Source organism: Haematobia irritans, chromosome 4 (genome assembly GCF_050003625.1).
Source record: "Haematobia irritans isolate KBUSLIRL chromosome 4, ASM5000362v1, whole genome shotgun sequence".
In the NCBI taxonomy this organism is placed as follows: Eukaryota; Metazoa; Arthropoda; class Insecta; order Diptera; family Muscidae; genus Haematobia; species Haematobia irritans.
The window spans coordinates 123,793,972-123,813,833 of NC_134400.1; the positions used below are offsets into that span (position 1 = coordinate 123,793,972).

Sequence of the window (19,862 nt, forward strand, 5' to 3'; positions counted from 1 at the left end):
TACGTGGTTTTAATATATGGCCTCAAACACCGATGCAAAAATTGATCGAAACCGGTCCATAATTATAATAATTTGACCTCCGGTGCCTTTTGGAGAAGCAAAATTCATCCGATCTGGTTGAAATTTGGTAAGTGGTGGTAGTGTATGATATTTAACAACCATGCCAAAAGTGCTCCATATCAGTCCATAATCATATATAGCCCCCATATAAACCGATCCCGAGATTTGGTTTTGGAGCCTCTTGGAGGAGCAAATTTCATTCGAGTCAGTTGAACTTTGGTACATTGTGCTAGTATATGGCCGTTAACAACCATGCCTAACTAGGTCCATATCGGTCTATACTTATATATAGCCCTCAGATAAATCGATCCCCAATCACAAAAAAATTGGTCCATATCAAGTTCATAATTGTATATAGCCCCCATATAAGCGACCCCCATATATCAATTCTGGCTCCCTACGTACCGTGCAAAAGTCCATATCGATTCGTAATTATTTGTAGTCTTACCTACACATACCTTTTTTGTCTAATATATACCACGATTTAGAAAACGATTTAAGATACCACAACCCAAGTAATTCGATTGTGGATGACAGTCTTTCGTATAAGTTTCTACGCAATCCATGGTGGAGGGCACATAAGATTCGGCCTTGCCGAGCTTACGGCCGTATATACTTGTTTTTTATTAAAAAATAAAACTTTAAAACAAGAATGGAATATACTCTAAATTTATCTTCGCTTATATTTGAAACTTTTTTATCTTTAGTCTCAAGATTAACCATTTCAGTTAATTTGAATAGGGTTTCTTTAAATCTCTGTTTGTTTACAAAGGCACATGAAGAGAGGACATATAGTTCATATATGAGTTCCAAACTTTAATTAAAAAACATTTTCAAACAAAAATATTAAATTCTCTTTTTATTATTTTTGTTAATATTGTGTATATTTAGTTTTCTAAAAAATAATCCTTACGTTAAGGTCACCATTTTTGGATCCAAGCAAATGATTTTGCAGATCCGCATAGATCCAGCGGTTATGAGCTAGTGTCTTTAGGACAATATTTTATTTATATATGATTGCATTGTTTGGTAGAAGGTACTCTTGTGTCGGACGTAAACTTGTTCTGATTTATATGGAACATGTTGCAAAATTAATGGTGCTAGTGTCTTATGCACTTCAAGGTGATTTAGTAGTATATCTTAATTGGTATATTTATCTTCAATATTATGGAAATTGTATCAGAAAATATTTTCGGTTTTCGTCTACTAATTAACGAAGTGCACTCAATATAAATCGATTGAGACATGAACACCCATAAATCAGCAATTCATCAACAATAAGACTGTCTACACGCTCACAAAAAATCGCTTCTTTAACATATACTCCCAAACATATTTTGCTTCAAGCATATACATTTTTGGGTATTGCCCAAACATTTATATGTTTGATCTCTTCCAATATATAATATGTTTGAAAGCATATTAGTCTAAACAATATATGTTTGGGTAGTCTAAGTTCCAAACATTTTGTATTTTTGCATCCAAATTCAATAATGTTGTCTTCCAAAAAACAATATGTTATTATGTGAACATATATATATAATATGTTTGGAAGCATTTTGCACCCAAAAATATTATATGCTTAAAAAAAAATTCTCCCAAACAATATTGTGCTCAAAATTTTATTTATTTATTTATATATTTACAATCATAACGAATTATGAAAATGAAATAATTCGTTATAATAATTCGTTATGACATATTACCTGAAAAATAGGTAATATAGTTGCTAACAACATAGGTTTTCGACCTGAATGCTCAAAATGTTGTTTCTGCCCAATTGTATATTCCCCCACATCTTTCTCACTTCCACGAGATTTTTTAGTTCTTAGCACCTTTTTCTGTAATACAAACATTGTGGAAGAAATTATTCAATTGTATGATTTTTTTATTTTAATTTTACCTTTTGCCGGACGGGGATTCGAACAGCGGACCACACAGTTTGTAAGGATCAAAGAAGTAGCTGATCAATTGCCCAAGGAAAAATAAAATGTTAATTTTGTAATAACAAGCAACAACCACCAACTTAATTCAATATCGCTCCCTGTTAAATAGCGCTCCAAGCTACTAAACACATATATGTTTATAGGCTATTTCTAAATGAATATATGTTTGCATCCTAGCATATTATGTCCCAAACATAATATGTTCTAAAATATTAACATATAAGTCCCAAACATGTTATGCTAGTTTATGAACATTATATGTTTGCACTCAAAAATATTGTGTTTAAAAATGTGTGTTCCAAACATATAATGTTTATAGCCAAACATATGAAAAACAGCCTTTTTCATCCGTGTACAAAGCTTCAAAGAAACCAAATTGAAATTCAATCTAAAATCGATTTAAAAACAAGAAAAAAAGTGATCTATTATTTGAAAAAAACTGTATTGCGCTTAGACCAATATAAATAAGCCAAACTATGTTACCAAATCTATATCACAAATGCATCAATAGTTTTGCAGAAAGCTTTTAAGAAAACAAATAACAATTTTTAAAATGGTAAGCCAATAGGCATTAAAGTATAAGGCGATTAATTGTTGAATTATATATTTTTTAGAAATTCTTTATTTGGTCCTTGGGTTTGGTTGCCGTCGCTTTGGCTGATGTTTCTGAGTTGGGCGGATATGATTATCATGCCCCAGCTGCCTCTCAAGTTCATGGAGATTTCGGTGGAGCAGGAGGTTATACTAGCACAGTTCCATCATATGCTTCTGCTGCTCCTCAGATGCATGGCGATTTCGGTGTTGAAGGTGGCTATACCAGTTCATTCCCTTCATTTGCTCCTGCCGCCTCTGCTCCTGCTCCAGTGAATACCTATATTCCACCAGCACATGCTGCTTCCACCCCATCTAACACATACATTCCTCCAGCAGCTTCTTCTTTTGTCAGCAGTTTCGCTGCTCCAGCATCGTTTTCTGGCCCTTATAATACCTATTTGGCTCCCGCTGCTTCTGCTCCTTCCAACACCTACATCCCACCTGCTGCATCTGCTCCTTCTAATACTTATTTGGCTCCTGCTGCTTCTGCTCCCTCCAATACCTATATCCCACCTGCCGCATCTGCTCCAGCCAGCTCTTATGTTGCTCCACAAGCAACTTCTCCATCTAATACATATATTCCTCCAGCTGCTTCTGCCCCAGTTTCCATTGTTGAATTTGGTAATGATGGTTATCGTTATAAGACTATTCGTCGTCGTGTCTTCCGTCACCGTTTCTAAGCGAAGATTATTCGTGGTTTTATTAATCTTAGGTTTTGTTTAAACAATAAATAATGAAAATAATAAATATTTTGAAGTTTTAATATGAATCCATAAGAAACAAAGAGAAATATCGCTTATGGCGTTTTCGATTCGCAAAAAATATGTTGCCTTGGTGTTACCCTACTTTTTTCCTCACTGCATTTTCGACCAAATGATAGCGTCGTTCCAAAGTTATTGTTAATTCCTAATATTGTGAGACATACAGGATCCAAAATCTATCACAGTGTCCTTCATATTTTGCTATAAATTTCGAGAATGTTGCACCTTTTTTCCCAATCGAAATCGCTATTAGTTACACTTAATTAATAAAGCCTTCTTGTTGAACTATGTATATCGATAATGAAGTAATAAATTTTCACCACTTCCAACGACTTAACTGAACGTACAGAACAAAATGTTTGGACGTGTTTACCACAAACTTTTAATGCGTATTTAGAGCAAAAAGTCGTATATTATGTTTTCGCAAAAATGTTTTTCTGGTCGAGAAAAAAGGTATTGTGCCAATAATCATTTCAATGGTACACAAATTCAACGAACATGTTATTTTATTTAAATGATAGAATTTAAGAAAAGTATGTACCTGGTTATTGTGACCATTCCATTTGTGACTTTTTTGCAATTTAACAAGATTTTTCTTCGTTTATACACTGAAAAAAAATATTGTCGTGAGGTCAAAGATTTTACGTCTTTAAAACACGAATGCAAATTTTGCTTAGTATAGAAGACGCATTTCTCTAATATAAAGTTTTTTTCCTTGTCCAAAAGTCGATAAACTTTTCAATGAAGTCGTATTGTCCTTATAATTAAGTGATTTCACTTAATAATGGGTATCATAACATGAAAGAAAAAATGTTTGGGCTAAGGTCAACTTGACTTTAATAATTCAGAAAAATTCTTTAAATTTAATGAAATTGTCTTTAAATTTGTTGTCTTTTTGCGTCTTGACTACAAAGCAAAAAATCGTTCAAATATAGGACATGTTTTTCAACACTTTATTTAAAAGATGTTTTTTACTTGAAATATATCATAATTTCTACTGGAAGTCGAGTCTTAATTTAGAAAATAAAGTTGTTGTTAACTCGTTTTTAAAGGACTTTGATAGCATATGAAGAAAAAAAGCTGAAAAAACGAAAAATTAAAATTTGCTTCCTAGAAGCAAGTACAGAAAACCCTAACTTAAAAGAGAATTTTGTCTTAAAAGTATCCTTACTTGTATTCTCCGCTTCTTTGGCTCGGAATCAATACCAAAATTGTTAAAGTAAAGACAAAATCTTTGGAACCGGGCATGCTTTTTTTCAGTGTATAGACAATTTTTCTTATAAAGATAATAAAAAATGTCTTATAAAAATCATAACATTCTAGAATATACAAATGTTATTATAAATGGTAAAATTGTGACCATTTTTCTTTTGAGTGGGAGAAAAAGATGTTTGACGAAGATTTCATGAAGATTGTGACAAACAAGTTGCTTCTCTGCGCGAGGTTTTTACACCAAAAAAAAAGTTTACTTGGATTCAAAGATATTGAACTTTCCTTAAGGATTTTGGAACTTACACTGAGCCTTCCTCAAAATAAAAACAAGTAAGTAAAGTAGAAAGTCGGACGGGGCCGACTATATCATACCCTAAACCACCATTACAGAATTAGTAATCATAAGCATTTGTGGGGTAACATATAGGTCTGGGAGATAAACCGCAGTTGCATATTTAAGAAAATTAAGGGGTACATGTCTATGGATGCTTTGTGTCAATCTGACTATAGCTAATAGTCAATGTTGCCAGGGAAAATGTTCGGTTTACCCTACAAGGGCTACTTTCCCATACATTCCCATACATTCCCAAACAATTTTCCCTACTATATTTTTCGTTAAATTTAAACAATTTTACAAAACAAAAATGGTTCTAAGTACTTTATTACATTAAAACATGAATATGCAACGTATATAACTTAGAATATAAATTTGTATTACCACCACGGTTGCCACAGTTGGTAGAATTCTACCCAAATTAGTAATCTTTTTTGTTAAATCTCTATAAAAATAAAATTTTGGAAAAAGTTTCTATAAACAAATTTTTGTGAGAAATTTTTCTATAGAAATAAAATTTTGACAATAAATTCTATAGAATTAAAATTTTGAGAAAAAATTCCACAGAAATAAAATTTTGAGAAAAATTTTTATAGAAATAATATTTTGAAAAAAAATTTCTATAGAAATACAATTTTGACAAAATGTTCTATAAAAATAAAATGTTGACAAAATTTTCTACACACTGTTAGAAAAATATGTTTTTCATATGTTCCGATATAAACAAAATGGCACAATTTTGAAACACAATATATTTAAGTGCAAACATGTAATGTTCCCAGACTAGCACTAAATTTTTGGGACATCTATGTTAATATGTTAGAATATATTATGTTTGGAGCATAAATGTTTCATAAAAATCATATGTGTGAATGCAAACATATATAAATTTACAAATTTCGACTAAACATACATATGTTGTGATATTTTTTTCAGAGAGCAACAGAGATAGAGTATAGAGAAAGAAATAGAGATGGAAACCGGGAGAATTGACGAAAGATATCAACATAACACAGCAAAAGAATCAAAAGAGAACAATTTCTGTGAAACCGCTTGTATATTGTTTCAGAAAACTGTTTTATGATCAGGCCAAAAATTTGATATGCTTAAGTCTAAACATTATTTAATTTGAATAAAGAGAATGGACATTCGGAACCAAGAGAATAGACAATTGAAAAAAGCCTGTGTTTTCGCCTTGAGAGCAGCATTTTATGTATGTGTGGACATGTGTTTTGTTTATCATTTTGGCACTATGGGCACAATTTTTCGTTAAAAGAAAAAAGGGGTCTTCATAAAAATAACAAAAGGGCACTATACTCTTTCTAAAGTTGGGACAGTAAAATAAAATAAGGAGGAAATAGTGAAAAATTACAAAGTAAAATGTATAACAACAAAGTTTAGTTCCTCCTTATTAATAAGTAGTCCACGAGGAGTTGACGGACACCTTCAAATATAAAAGCGGGCATTAAGTTAGAGTTTTGCAGCTAAAACAATTTAAAAAGTTTATTTTCTTTAAAATGAATTATTAAAGAAAAATAAAAGGCATTTTAGAGCGATGTTGTTAAATGCTAGTAAAAAAGTGTTCACGCCTAAATAAATTTATGTTTATATTATAAAATTTTTTATGTATGTTTATACTCGACTCCACGTTCTTCTTTTGTTAGAGTTTTTGAATTCCTTCCAACAGTTTTTGTTACAAAATTATTATTTTTGCAATAAAAAAATAATATTTTATCCAAAAATCAGTCAATTTCGTTTATACCATGCACTGTTACTGACTATAAATCTTTAATAACCCACATTTCGAAGTTTCATTATAAAAATTTAATATAGTATAAATATAAATGTGTAAATTAAAAAAAAAAAAAACAAAAAAGTGTTCGGTCGGAGTAGGGATTGAACCCACGACCCTTTGCATGCAAGGCAGACATGCTAACCACTGCTCCACGTAGCAAACAAATGTATGTTTCTGTTAAATAATGTTATGTTTGCATGGGCTCGTGGGCGCTGCAAACTATGCTATATAAATGTAACTTATAACGATAATTATCTACTGGTGACTATAACAGCTACTTAGCCCAGTGGATAGTGTGTTGGCTTACAAACTGTATGGTCCTCGGTTCGATTCTCCGTGCAGGCGAAAGGTAAAATTTATAAAAGTGAATAATTTCTTCAACATTATTTGTATTACAGAAAAAGGTGCCAAGAACTAAAATATTTCGTGGAAGTGAAAATTACGAGTATGTTAGGGAATGAGCACAATCGTCTTTGGGAAAAATTCTTCCAAGCATATAATATTTTTGGGCTCAAAATGCTTCCAAACATATAATATGTTCACATAAAACAAACATATTAATGTTTCGGCAGTATCCAATAATATATGTGCTTCCTGAAAAATATGTTTGGAACATATGTTAAAGAAGCGATTTTTTTTGAGGGTGCAGGAATAAAGTTTACCACACATTGTTAAAGATCAAGCCCTGCCGGCTTCTAATTTCCTCCTCTAGAGCCACCAAAATGTAAAAATTATTACAAATTGTGTTGAGTGAAAATGTCCTACATTGTGGCCCTACGTCCCTACAAGACGCTAAATATTAGAAAAACCCTACATATAGGGAATTTCCCCTACTTCTAGCAACACTGGCTGTGTTGATATTGCGCCTACGGAGTTAGTACGTCACTAATATTGAGCCCATTATTAAAAAAGAGAACATCGTTAAATTAGTGTGGGTAATAAATACAAATTTGTAAAAATCGAGCAATATTCTTATGTAAGAGCTACAAGTACGTATAAGTGCGATCGGCTAGTACATCAAAATTTGAAATATGAGTAACATTGGTTAATAAATAAAAGTACTATGGCCAAATTTGGGAAAATCGAGCGATGTATATATATGGAAGCTATATCTAAATCTGAACCAATTTGCATAATATTTTGCGGGTTTGATTAATACCACAAAAGGTTACCTTGTGCAAGATTTGAGTAAGATCAGTTACGAAATGAGGCCTGTATGGTCAAACATAAGGTTATAAGTGCGAATTTTTCAAAATCGAGCGATATATATATGGGAGCTATATCTAAATTTGAACCGATTTCTTCCAAATTCAATAGCGTTCGTCCTTGTGCCCAAAAAACTCCCTGTACCAAATTTCATCAAAATCGGTTAATAATTGCGACCGGAATCCTGTGAACAACAAATACATGGACAGACGGACGGACGGACGGACACCAAGCGCTAGATCGACTCAGGAGGTGATTCTGAGTCGATCGGTATATATTTTATGGGGTCTAAAATCAATATTTCTGGTAGGCACATTTTTTGGCCGATCAAACTTATTATACCCTGACCACTATGTGGTTTAGGGTATAACAAGTATATATGGCCGTAAGTTCGGTCAGGCCGAATCTTATGTACCCTCCACCATGGATTGCGTAGAAACTTCTACGAAAGACTGTCATCCACAATCGAATTACTTGGGTTGTGGTATCTTAACTTGTTTTCTAAATTGTGAGTTAGTCCATACGTGGTATATATTAGACAAAAAAGGTATGTGTAGGTAAGACTACAAATAATTAGGAAACGATATGGACTTTTGCACGGTACGTAGGGAGGCGGAATTGATATATGGGGGTCGCTTATATGGGGGCTATATACAATTATGAACTTGATATGGACCAATTTTTGTGTGATTGGGGATCGATTTATCTGAGGGCTATATATAACTATAGACCGATATGGACCTAGTTAGGCATGGTTGTTAACGGCCATATACTAGCACAATGTACCAAATTTCTACTGACTCGGATGAAATTTGCTCCTCCAAGAGGCTCCAAAACCAAATCTCGGGATCGGTTTATATGGGGGCTATATATGATTATGGACTAGGTTAGGTTAGGTGGCAGCCCGATATGTCAGGCTCACTTAGACTATTCAGTCCATTGTGATACCACATTGGTGAACTTCTCTCTTATGATGATTATGGACTAATGTGGACCACTTTTGGCATGGTTGTTAAATATCATATACTTCCACCACGTACCAAATTTTAGCCAGATCGGATGAATTTTGCTTCTCCAAAAGGCACCGGGGGTCAAATCTGGGGATCGGTTTATATGGGAGCTATATATAATTATGGACTGATATTATCCAATTCCTGCATGGTTGTTGAATACAATATACTAACATCACGTACCAAATTTCAACCGAATCGAATGAATTTTGCTCTTCCAAGGGGCTCCGGAGGTCAAATCTGGGGATCGATTTATATGGGGGCTATATATAATTATGGCCCGATTTCGACCAATATTTGCATGGGTGTTTGAGGCCATATACTAACACCACGTACCAAATATCAACTGAATCAGATGAATTTTGGTCTTCCAAGAGGCTCCGGTGGTCAAATCAGGTGATCGGTTTATATGGGGGCTATATATAATTATGCACCGATGTGGACCAATTTTTGCGTAGTTGTTAGAGACCATATACTAACACCATGTACCAAATTTCAAGCGGATCGGATGAAATTTTCTTCTCATAGAGGCTCCGCAAGCCAAATCTGGGGATCGGTTTATATGGGGGCTATATATAATTATAGACTGATGTGGACCAATTTTTACATAGTTATTAGATACCATATATTAACACCATGTACCACATTTCAGCCGGATCGGATGAAATTTACTTCTCTTAGAGGCTCCAAAAGCCAAATCGGGGGATCGGTTTCTATGGGGGCTATATATAATTATGGACCGATGCGGACCAATTTTTGCATGGTTGTTGGAGACCATATACTAACACCATGTACCAAATTTCAGCCGGATCGGATGAAATTTTCTTCTCTTTGAGGCTTCAAAAGCCAAATCGGGGGATCGGTTTATATGGGGGCTATATATGATTATGGACCGATGCGGACCAATTTTTGCATGGTTATTAGAGACCATATACCAACACCATGTACCAAATTTCAGCCAGATGGAATGAAATATGCTTCTGTTAGAGGCTCCACAAGCCAAATCTGAGGGTCCCTTTATATGGGAGCTATACGTAAAAGTGGACCGATATGGCCCATTTTCAATACCATCCGACATACATTAATAACAACTACTTGTGCCAAGTTTCAAGTCGATAGCTTGTTTCGTTCGGAGTTAGCGTGATTTCAATAGACGGACGGACGGACGGACATGCTTAGATCGACTCAGAATTTCACCACGACCCAGAATATATATACTTTATGGGGTCTTAGAGAAATATTTCGATGTGCTACAAACGGAATCACAAAGGTCATATACCCCCATCCTCGGTTCGATTCTCCGTCCAGGCGAAAGGAAAAATTTAACAAATTTATAAAATAGAATAATTTCTTCAACATTGTTTGGAACATATGTTAGAGAAGCTATTTTTTGAGGGTGAATTTACATATATTTAAATCTGAACCGATTTGGACAACAATTTTACACTTTTACAAATTCTCTACAATTAAAATTTAAATTTGCTAACGCTTTGGGACGAAACACAATGTCAGTAATAAATATGGGTAATTAAAGCTAAACTCATTTTTATGCACAGCCTCAAAAAAAATCGCTTCTGGAACATATACTCCCAAACACATTCTGCTTCAAGCATATATATTTTCAGGATCCAAACAGTGGTCCAAACAAAATATTGTTTGTATTGTTTGAACATATTATGTTTCAGCTTAGGCATAGACTAGTAGAAAAAAACTTATAATACCACCGTCACCATCAGGGTTGGCCTGTCACAAACTGTGACTTTTGCGACATACATTTGCGACATACATTTGCGACGGTATAATACGTATGTCGCAAAAGTCGTAAACCTACTGTAGAAAACCTAATTTTGAATAGAAGAAATCCTGAACATTTTTTAATTTAGCTTGACAGCATTCGCTGTGAGTTTCTGCAGACATTTGTGAAAGTTTTTCCACTGTCAAGCCTATTTTCTTAGGTGGTATGTGTGCAAAATACCTTGGGGTTATATTGGACAGGGGACTGAACTTAACCCATATTCTCATAGCGTCGTCATATGACGACAGAAACATTGGCATGCTCAATGCACCAGTGTACCGTTATCGCTGCACAGAAAAAAAATAAAAAAAAGACAGAAAAAAATTTCACGAAAAATTTTCCAATTAAAATTTTAATTGAGTTTTAAAAAATATTCAATTAAAAATTTAATTAAATCAACAAATTTTTTAATTGAAACAAAAATCAATCACGAAAATTAATAGTATCAATTAATTTTTTAATTGGATCAATTAATTTTTTAATTGATACTATCATTTCTGTGATTGAAGACATTTCAATTAAAAATTAATTGGATCAATTAATTTCGTGATTGAATCAGAAAAAAAATTTTTGTGTGAACTTATTATCATATGACGACACCCATTTTCCGGAAACCTGAACCCGATATGACAATTTTTTTTTTCATATATATACTAAATGTAGCCTATACATGCTGTGAATCAAACATTATTATAATCGGATGATTATTTTATAACTCGGGAGAATACGGGTTAAAGCTAAGAAAGGACGAGAAAATCCACGGTTACCATGGACTCGTGCAAAAGCCAATAGGGAAAATGTGGGGACTAAAACCTTCTCTTCGCACATACCATCGTCTTGGATATCATCGAATTTGCTGCCTAGCTGACGCGACTAAAGTATTTTGAGTTTGCGACTTTTGTTACTTTTTCTACATTTACGACAAGTATGTGACGTTTACAACTTTGCGACAGTCGCAAACCTAAAAAAGTTTGATACAGACCATCTCTGGTCACCATTCTATGGTAGTGAGTATAAAAACTTGTAGTGAAATTTTCTTTATGTTTATATATTTGTAAGGCGCCAATTTTTTACTTGCAGCATACTCTCTCGGGTAATATACATATGTTTGCATCCACACATATTATATAAACGAATATTAACATATATGTCGCAAAAATGTTATGCTAGTTTATGTGCAAAAGTGCATATACATACATATCTATTAGAGGTATATGTAAATTTGAGGCACACTGAAACAAATATTTACATGATATTACAGATTACGCAACCTAAATTTGAGGATTCGCAATTTACAAAATATTAAGGACAAATTTCTTTAAAATAATGCAATTTTAATTAAAATGAAATTTATAATCTTTGCTTCAAAATTTTGTTCATTAAATTTAGAACACAAATTTTGTAAATGTGCTCCCCTATGTTAATGTCGCATGTCCTTAAATTAAGGAAAATTTTTCTTAAAATAAAGAAACACATTTTTGATTTAAAGAAATCGTCCTTAAATTAACTGACATACTGAATCTTTAGATTTAAGATAAAAGCGCTTCAAATATAGGCAAATACTTATTTTGAGGATTTAGCATCTTTGGTTTAAAGTATTCTAGAATAAAGAAAACCTTTTTTTACTTTGAAGTATCCGTCATAATTTGGATTTTTAAACTTTCATTTGTTTGTACGTGAATAGCTTTATTAATATACCGAAAAGAAAATGAAAATTCGATAAATGAGATTTGTATCCTAATTTTAATTTTATTATCCTAGATTTAAAACCAGATAGGTCATTAAAAATGTCTTTCTTTTAAAGAAGCCGCATCTTTGTCTCGAAATCAATACCAAAATTCTTATTGGAAGGTCAAAACCTTTGGATTCGAGTTTTTTTTTTGAGTGCAGGTATTTGCAGAATAGGAGGCTTAACTTTGTCTTAACCGATTCTGTGGAAAGTATGCAATTGCTGTGTATGATATAACTACACTATGGGTTAGGTGGCAGCCCGATGTATCAGGCTCACTCAGACTATTCAGTCCATTGTGATACCACATTGGTGAACTTCTCTTTTATCACTGAGTGCTGCCCGATTCCATGTTAAGCTCAATTTTTCAGCGGTGGTGTTCGGTCGAAGCAGGAATCGAACCCACGACCATGTGTATGCAAGGCGGGCATGCTAACCATTGCACCACGGTGGCTCCCAAACTATATGTAAATCTCAACCGATTTTTTCCAAAATCCATAAGGATCGTCTATGAACAAAAGTAAGGCCCTATGCCAATTTGAGGATGATCGGACATAAAGTGCGAACTGTACTTTGTACACAAAAATACATGAACAAACAGATTGCTTCTTCTTGGTGTTACATACAAATGCACAAACTATTATACCCTGTACCACTGAAGTGGGCCTTAAAAAGAATTTACTTTGTGTGAAATATGCTGGATCTCGCGCTCTAGAAGGTGAAGATCAAGCCTTACATTCCTGGGTGACTGCTTCGATAGCAACCCAAGAGGTACTGCTTTGACAACACGTAATTGAGTCGACGCACTGGGATGATCTTGGTCTCCGCATAAAGGTGATCCAGGAGACATCCTGTTGCAGTTCTAAGGGCAGCGTTCTGACAGGTCTGTAACAGGTTGGCTGATAAGTCCCCGGTCTAACAAAGAAAAACACATTTTTTTTTGTCAAAATTCGTTTTTATTATTCAACATAGTTCCCTTCAAGAGCGATACAACGATTATAACGACCTTCCAATTTTTTGATACCATTTGGGTAGTACTCCTTCGGTTTTGCCTCAAAATAGGCCTCAGATTCGGCGATCGCGTCTTCATTGCAGCCAAATTTTTTCCCTGCGAGTATCCTTTTGAGGTCTGAGAACAAGAAAAATTCGCTGGGGGGCAGATCTGGAGAATACGGTGGGTGGGGAAGCAATTCGAAGCTCAATTCATGAATTTTTGTCATCGTTCTCAATGACTTGTGGCACGGTGCGTTGTCTTGGTGGAACAACACTTTTTTTCTTCATATGGTGCCGTTTTGCCGCGATTTCGACCTTCAACCGCTCCAATAACGCCATATAATAGTCACCCAGCAAAAAAATTTGGAAGTTCTTCTTAAGGCACAACTTTAAAAGCACTTCCAAAAATGTTCTCCCAAAGATGTTCTTTATTTCAACCGCACAGGAAGTTAATTTGAGTCAATTTTTTATAACTCGATTTTTTTATATTTTTAATGGGAAATTTAAAATTTTATTGTTTCAAATGGGTTAAAAACAGATAAAAAATTAATAAAATAGTGCAAACTATTTTAATTTTGCCGAAAAAAAATGCTAAATCCTTTCTAGAAAAATGGCGAATTTTTGAAAATATTTGATGTCAAACGTTTCAGACAAGCGTTATAATACATTAAAAATCATAAAAAAAAAAACAAGTAAGTAAAGTAGAAAGTCGGGCGGGGCCGACGATATCATACCCTAAACCACCATTACAGAATTAGTAATCATAAGCATTTTTGGGTAACATATAGGTCTGGGAGATAAACCGCAGTTGCATATTCAAGAAAATTAAGGGGTGCATGTCTATGGGTGCTTTGTGTCAATCTGACTATAGCTCATAGTCAATGTTGCCACGGAAAATGTTCGGTTTACCCTACAAGGACAAAAAAAGTTCCCTACTTTCCCATACATTCCCAAACAATTTTCCCTACTATATTATTCGTTAAATTTAAAAAATTTTACAAAACAAAAATGGTTCTAAGTACTTTATTATCTTAAAACATAAATATGCAACGTATATAACTTAGAATATAAATTTGTATTATCACCACGGTTGCCACAGTTGGTAGAATTCTACCCAAATTAGTAATCTTTTTTGTTAAATCTCTATAAAAATAAAATTTTGGAAAAAGTTTCTATAAACAAATTTTTGTGAGAAATTTTTCTATAGAAATAAAATTTTGAGAAAAAATTCCACAGAGATAAAATTTTGAGAAAATTTTTTATAGAAATAATATTTTGAAAAAAAAAAGTCTATAGAAATACAATTTGACTATGTTCTATAGAAATAAAATGTTCACAAAATTCTCTACTGGAATAAAGTTTACCACACATTGTTAAAGATCAAGCCTTGCCGGCTTCTAATTTCCTCCTCTAGAGCCACCAAAATGTAAAAATTATTACAAATTGTGTTGAGTGAAAATGTCCTACATTGTGGCCCTTCGTCCCTACAAGTCGCTAAATATTAGAACAAGTATATACGGCCGTAAGTTCGGCCAGGCCGAAGCTTATGTACCCTCCATCATGGATTGCGTAGAAACTTCTTCTAAACACTGCATTCCACAATCGAATTACTTAAGTTGCGGTCACGCTTGCCGATGGCAAGGTATCTTAAAACCTCCTAACACCATCTTCTAAATTGTATGTAAGTCCATACGTGGTATATATTAAATCAAAAAAGATCGATCCAATACGTATATAATTCAGTTTGACGAAGTAGACATAAAATGTTGACAAAATTTTCTACAGAAATAAAATTTTAACAAAATTTTCTATAGAAATAGAATTTTCTATAGAAATAAAAATTTTGACAAAATTTTCTATAGAAAGAAAATTTTGACAAAAATTTCTACAGAAATAAAATGTTAACAAAATTTTCTATAGAAATAAACTTTTGACAAAATTTTCTATAGAAATAAAATCTTGGTAGATTATTTTTGGCTCGAGTGGCAACCTAGATTATGAACCGAATAAAATTTGAACAAAATTTTCTATAGAAATAAAATTTTGACAAAATTTTCTATAGAAATACAATTTTGGCAATGATGAAAATTTTATTATGAACGGAATAAAATTTTAACAAAATTTTTTCTAGAAATAAAATTTTGACCAAATTTTCTATAGAAATAAAATTTTGACCAAATTTTCTATAGAAATAAAATTTTGACAAAATTTTCTATAGAAATAAAATTTTGACAAAATTTTCTATAGAAATAAAATTTTGGTAGATTATTTTTGGCTCTAGTGGCAACCATGATTATGAACCGATATGGACCAATTTTTGTGTGATTGGACCAATTTTGGTATGGTCCTTAGCGACCATATACTAACACCACGTTCCTAATTTGAACCGGATCGGATGAATTTTGCTCCTCCAAGAGGATCCGGAGGTCAAATCTGGAGAACGTTTTATATGGGGCCTATATATAATTATGCACCGTTATGGACCAATTCTGGCACGGTTGTTAAAGATCATATACTAACACCATGTTCCAAATTACAACCGGATTGGATGAAATTTGCTTCTCTTGGAGACTTCGCAAGCCAAATCTGGGGATCGGTTTATATGGGGGCCATATATAATTATGAACCGATGTGGACCAATTTTTGCACGGTTGTTAGAGACCATATACCAATATCATGTACCAAATTTCAGGCGGATCGGATGAAATTTGCTTCTCTTTGAGGCTCCGCAACCCAAATCTGGGGATCGGTTTATATGGGCGCTATATATAATTATGGACCGATGTGGACCAATTTTTGCACGGTTGTTAGAGACCATATACCAACACCATGTACCAAATTTTAGCCGGATCGGATGCAATTTGCTTCTCTTTGAGGCTTCGCAAGCCAAATCTGGAGATCGGTTTATATGGGGTCTATATATAATTATGGACCGATGTGGACCAATTTTTGCATGATTGTTAGAGTCGATATACCAACACCATGTACCAAATTTCAGCCGGATCGGATGAAATATGCTTCTCTTAGAGGCTCCACAAGCCAAATCTGGGGATCGGTTCATATGGGGGCTATATATAATTAAGGACCGATGTGGACCAATTTTTGCACGGTTGTTAGAGACCATATACCAATATCATGTACCAAATTTCAGCCGGATCGGATGAAATTTTCTTCCCTTTGAGGCTCCGCAAGCCAAATCTGGGGATCGGTTTATATGGGGGCTATATATAATTATGGACCGATGTGGATCACTTTTTGCATGGTTGTTAGAGACCATATACCAACACCGTGTACCAAATTTCAGCCGGATCGGATGAAATTTGCTTCTCTTTTAGGCTCCGCAAGCCAAATCTGGGGATCGGTTTATATGGGGGCTATATATAATTATGCACCGATCTGGACCAATTTTTGCATGGTTTTTAGAGACCATATACCAACACCATGTATCAAATTTCAGCCGGATCGGATGAAATATGCTTCTCTTAGAGGCTCCACAAGCCAAATCTGAGGGTCCCTTTATATGGGGGCTATACGTAAAAGTGGACCGATATGGCCCATTTTCAATACCATCCGACCTACGTCGATAACAACTACTTGTGCCAAGTTTCAAGTCGATAGCTTGTTTCGTTCGGAAGTTAGCGTGATTTCAACAGACGGACGGACGGACGGACGGACGGACGGACATGCTTAGATCGACTCAGAATTTCACCACGACCCAGAATATATATACTTTATGGGGTCTTAGAGCAATATTTCGATGTGTTACAAACGGAATGACAAAGTTAATATACCCCCATCCTATGATGGAGGGTATAAAAACCCTACATATAGGGAATTCCCCCTACTCCAGTGTTGCTAACTGGCTGTGTTGATATCGCGCCTACGGAGTTAGTATGCCACTAATATTGAGCCCATTATTAAAAAAGAGAAAATCGTTAAATTAGTGTGGGTAATAAATACAAATTTGTAAAAATCGAGCAATATTCTTATGTAAGAGCTACAAGTACGTATTAGTACGATCGGCTAGTACATCAAAATTTGAAATTTGAGTAACATTGGTTAATAAATGAGAGTACTATGGCCAAATTTGGGAAAATGGAGCGATGCATATATATGGAAGTTATATCTAAATCTGGACCAATTTGCATAATATTTTGCGGGTTTGATTAATACCACAAAAGGTTACCTTGTGCAAAATTTGACTAAGATCGGTTAAGAAATGAGGCCTGTATGGTCAAACATAAGGTTATTAGGGGCGAATTTTTCAAAATCGGGTGATACATATATGGGAGCTATATCTACATCTGAACCGATTTCGATGAAATTTTGCACATATAGTTAGTACTATAGAGGACTGGATCTAGCCAACTTTTAGTAAGATCGGTTAATAAATAAGGGTTCTATGGCCAAATTTGGGAAAATCGGGCTATACATATATATAGGAGCTATATCTAAATCTGAACCGATTTCGATGATTTTTAGCCAAATTTGGGTAAGATCGGTTGATAAATAAGGGTTTTATGGCCAAATTTAGAAAAATCTGAACCGATTTCGATGATTTTTTGCACATATAGTTAGTGCTATAGAAGATTATATTTAGCCAAATTTGAGTACGATCGGTTGATAAATAAAAGTTTTGTGGACAAATTTGGAAAAATCGGGCGATACATATATATGAGAGCTATATCTAAATTTGAACCGATTTGGATGAAATTTTGCAGACTTGAAGGGCGATGGAAAAGATTACCTTTCGCCAAATTTGGTGACGATCCGTTTGAAAAAAAGCGCAACGTGACCACATTTGTCGAAATCGGGCGATACATATATATGGGAGCTATATCTAAATTTGGTCCGATTTCTTCCAAATTCAATAGCGTTCGTCCTTGTGCCCAAAAAACTCCCTGTACCAAATTTCATCAAAATTGGTTAATAATTGCGACCGGAATCCTGTGAACAACAAATACATGGACAGACGGACGGACGGACGGACACCAAGCGCTAGATCGACTCAGGAGGTGATTCTGAGTCGATCGGTATATATTGTATGGGGTCTAAAATCAATATTTCTGGTAGGCACATTTTTTGGCCGATCAAACTTATTATACCCTGACCACTATGTGGTTTAGGGTATAATAAAAATGGTTTATTCGTCAAAATATCACAAAATTTCTTTATTCACATCCAAATCATTGGATTCGCATCACACCTTAAGAAGTGATGCAAATTCAGTGCAACGGTTGTTGAAATGGTGGAAATTCGTCCTATGACAAGCTCATGTTAAAATCATCGCTTCTGCGCCAAATTTGCACCACTTCCGGATCCAAAAAGAATATTTTCACTACTTTTTTGGCGACGCTTTCTTTGCTGAGCACTGTTGATGGGTTTTCCCTACTCAAGATAATCGATAAAAATTATTCCATGCGCATCCCAAAAAACAGAGGCCATTACTTTGCCAGCGGACTTTTGAGTCTTTCCACGCTTCGAAAACGGTTCACCGGTCGCTGTTCACTCAGCCGACTGTCGATTGGACTCAGGAGTGTAGTGATGGAGCCATGTTTCATCCATTGTCACATATCGACGGAAAAATTCGGGTGTATTACGAGTTAACAGCTGCAAACACCGCTCAGAATCATCAACACGTTGTTGTTTTTGGTCAAATGTGAGCTCGCGCGGCACCCATTTTGCACAGAGCTTCCGCATATCCAAATATTGATGAATGATATGACCAACACGTTCCTTTGATATCTTTAAGGCCTCTGCTATCTCGATCAACTTCATTTTACGGTCATTCAAAATCATTTTGTGGATTTTTTTGATGTTTTCGTCGGTAACCACCTCTTTCGGGCTCATTTCACCACGCTTGAATTTTGCATACCCATCAATTATTGTTGATTTCCCTGGGGCAGAGTCCGGAAACTCATTATCCAGCCAAGTTTTTGCTTCCGCCGTATTTTTTCCCTTCAGAAAACAGTATTTTATCAAAACACGAAACACAATAACAAAAGTTGCTTCTATAGGTGAGTATTAAGTTCGAGTTTAGCCGCTAAAATCGCGAAAGTGAAAACTAAATAAGTAAGAAAAATGCATGAAATTATACATATATGTTGCAAATTTTATTATAACATGATGGGGAAAAGCCCAAAGCAAATTTTCACAAAGTTTGTATTCTTTAAAATGGATTATTAAAGAAAAGTAATCGTGAAAAAATTACGTTTTTAGCGGCTAAACTCGAACTTAATACCCACCTTATCTCACAAACTAATTGACTTACAGACGTCAAATTTTGACACGAATCATTTGAAGGTTGGTACTATATAAAAATAATATGCATTTAATACTAGCGACGCCATCTATGTCAGAACGGGGGCTTATCAGCCAACCTGTTATGTTATTCCACTATGTGTCGCTCATTTGAGGTGATCACACT

At 34.4% G+C, this 19,862-nt stretch overlaps 2 protein-coding genes across 2 annotated transcripts in view; both read left to right on the top strand.

The window, feature by feature from the left end:
* The window catches only part of Cpr73D (Cuticular protein 73D), a 185,350-nt gene that overhangs the window by 62,200 nt on the left and 103,288 nt on the right, over positions 1–19,862 (top strand). The gene's annotated exons all lie outside the window — the stretch shown is intronic.
* LOC142233362 (uncharacterized) overlaps positions 1–19,862 on the top strand; it is a 49,168-nt gene that overhangs the window by 11,199 nt on the left and 18,107 nt on the right. The window contains exon 3 of the mRNA XM_075304259.1: positions 2,621–3,221. Within this exon, the coding sequence (XP_075160374.1) occupies positions 2,621–3,221 (601 nt within the window). The remainder of the gene's footprint in view (positions 1–2,620; positions 3,222–19,862) is intronic.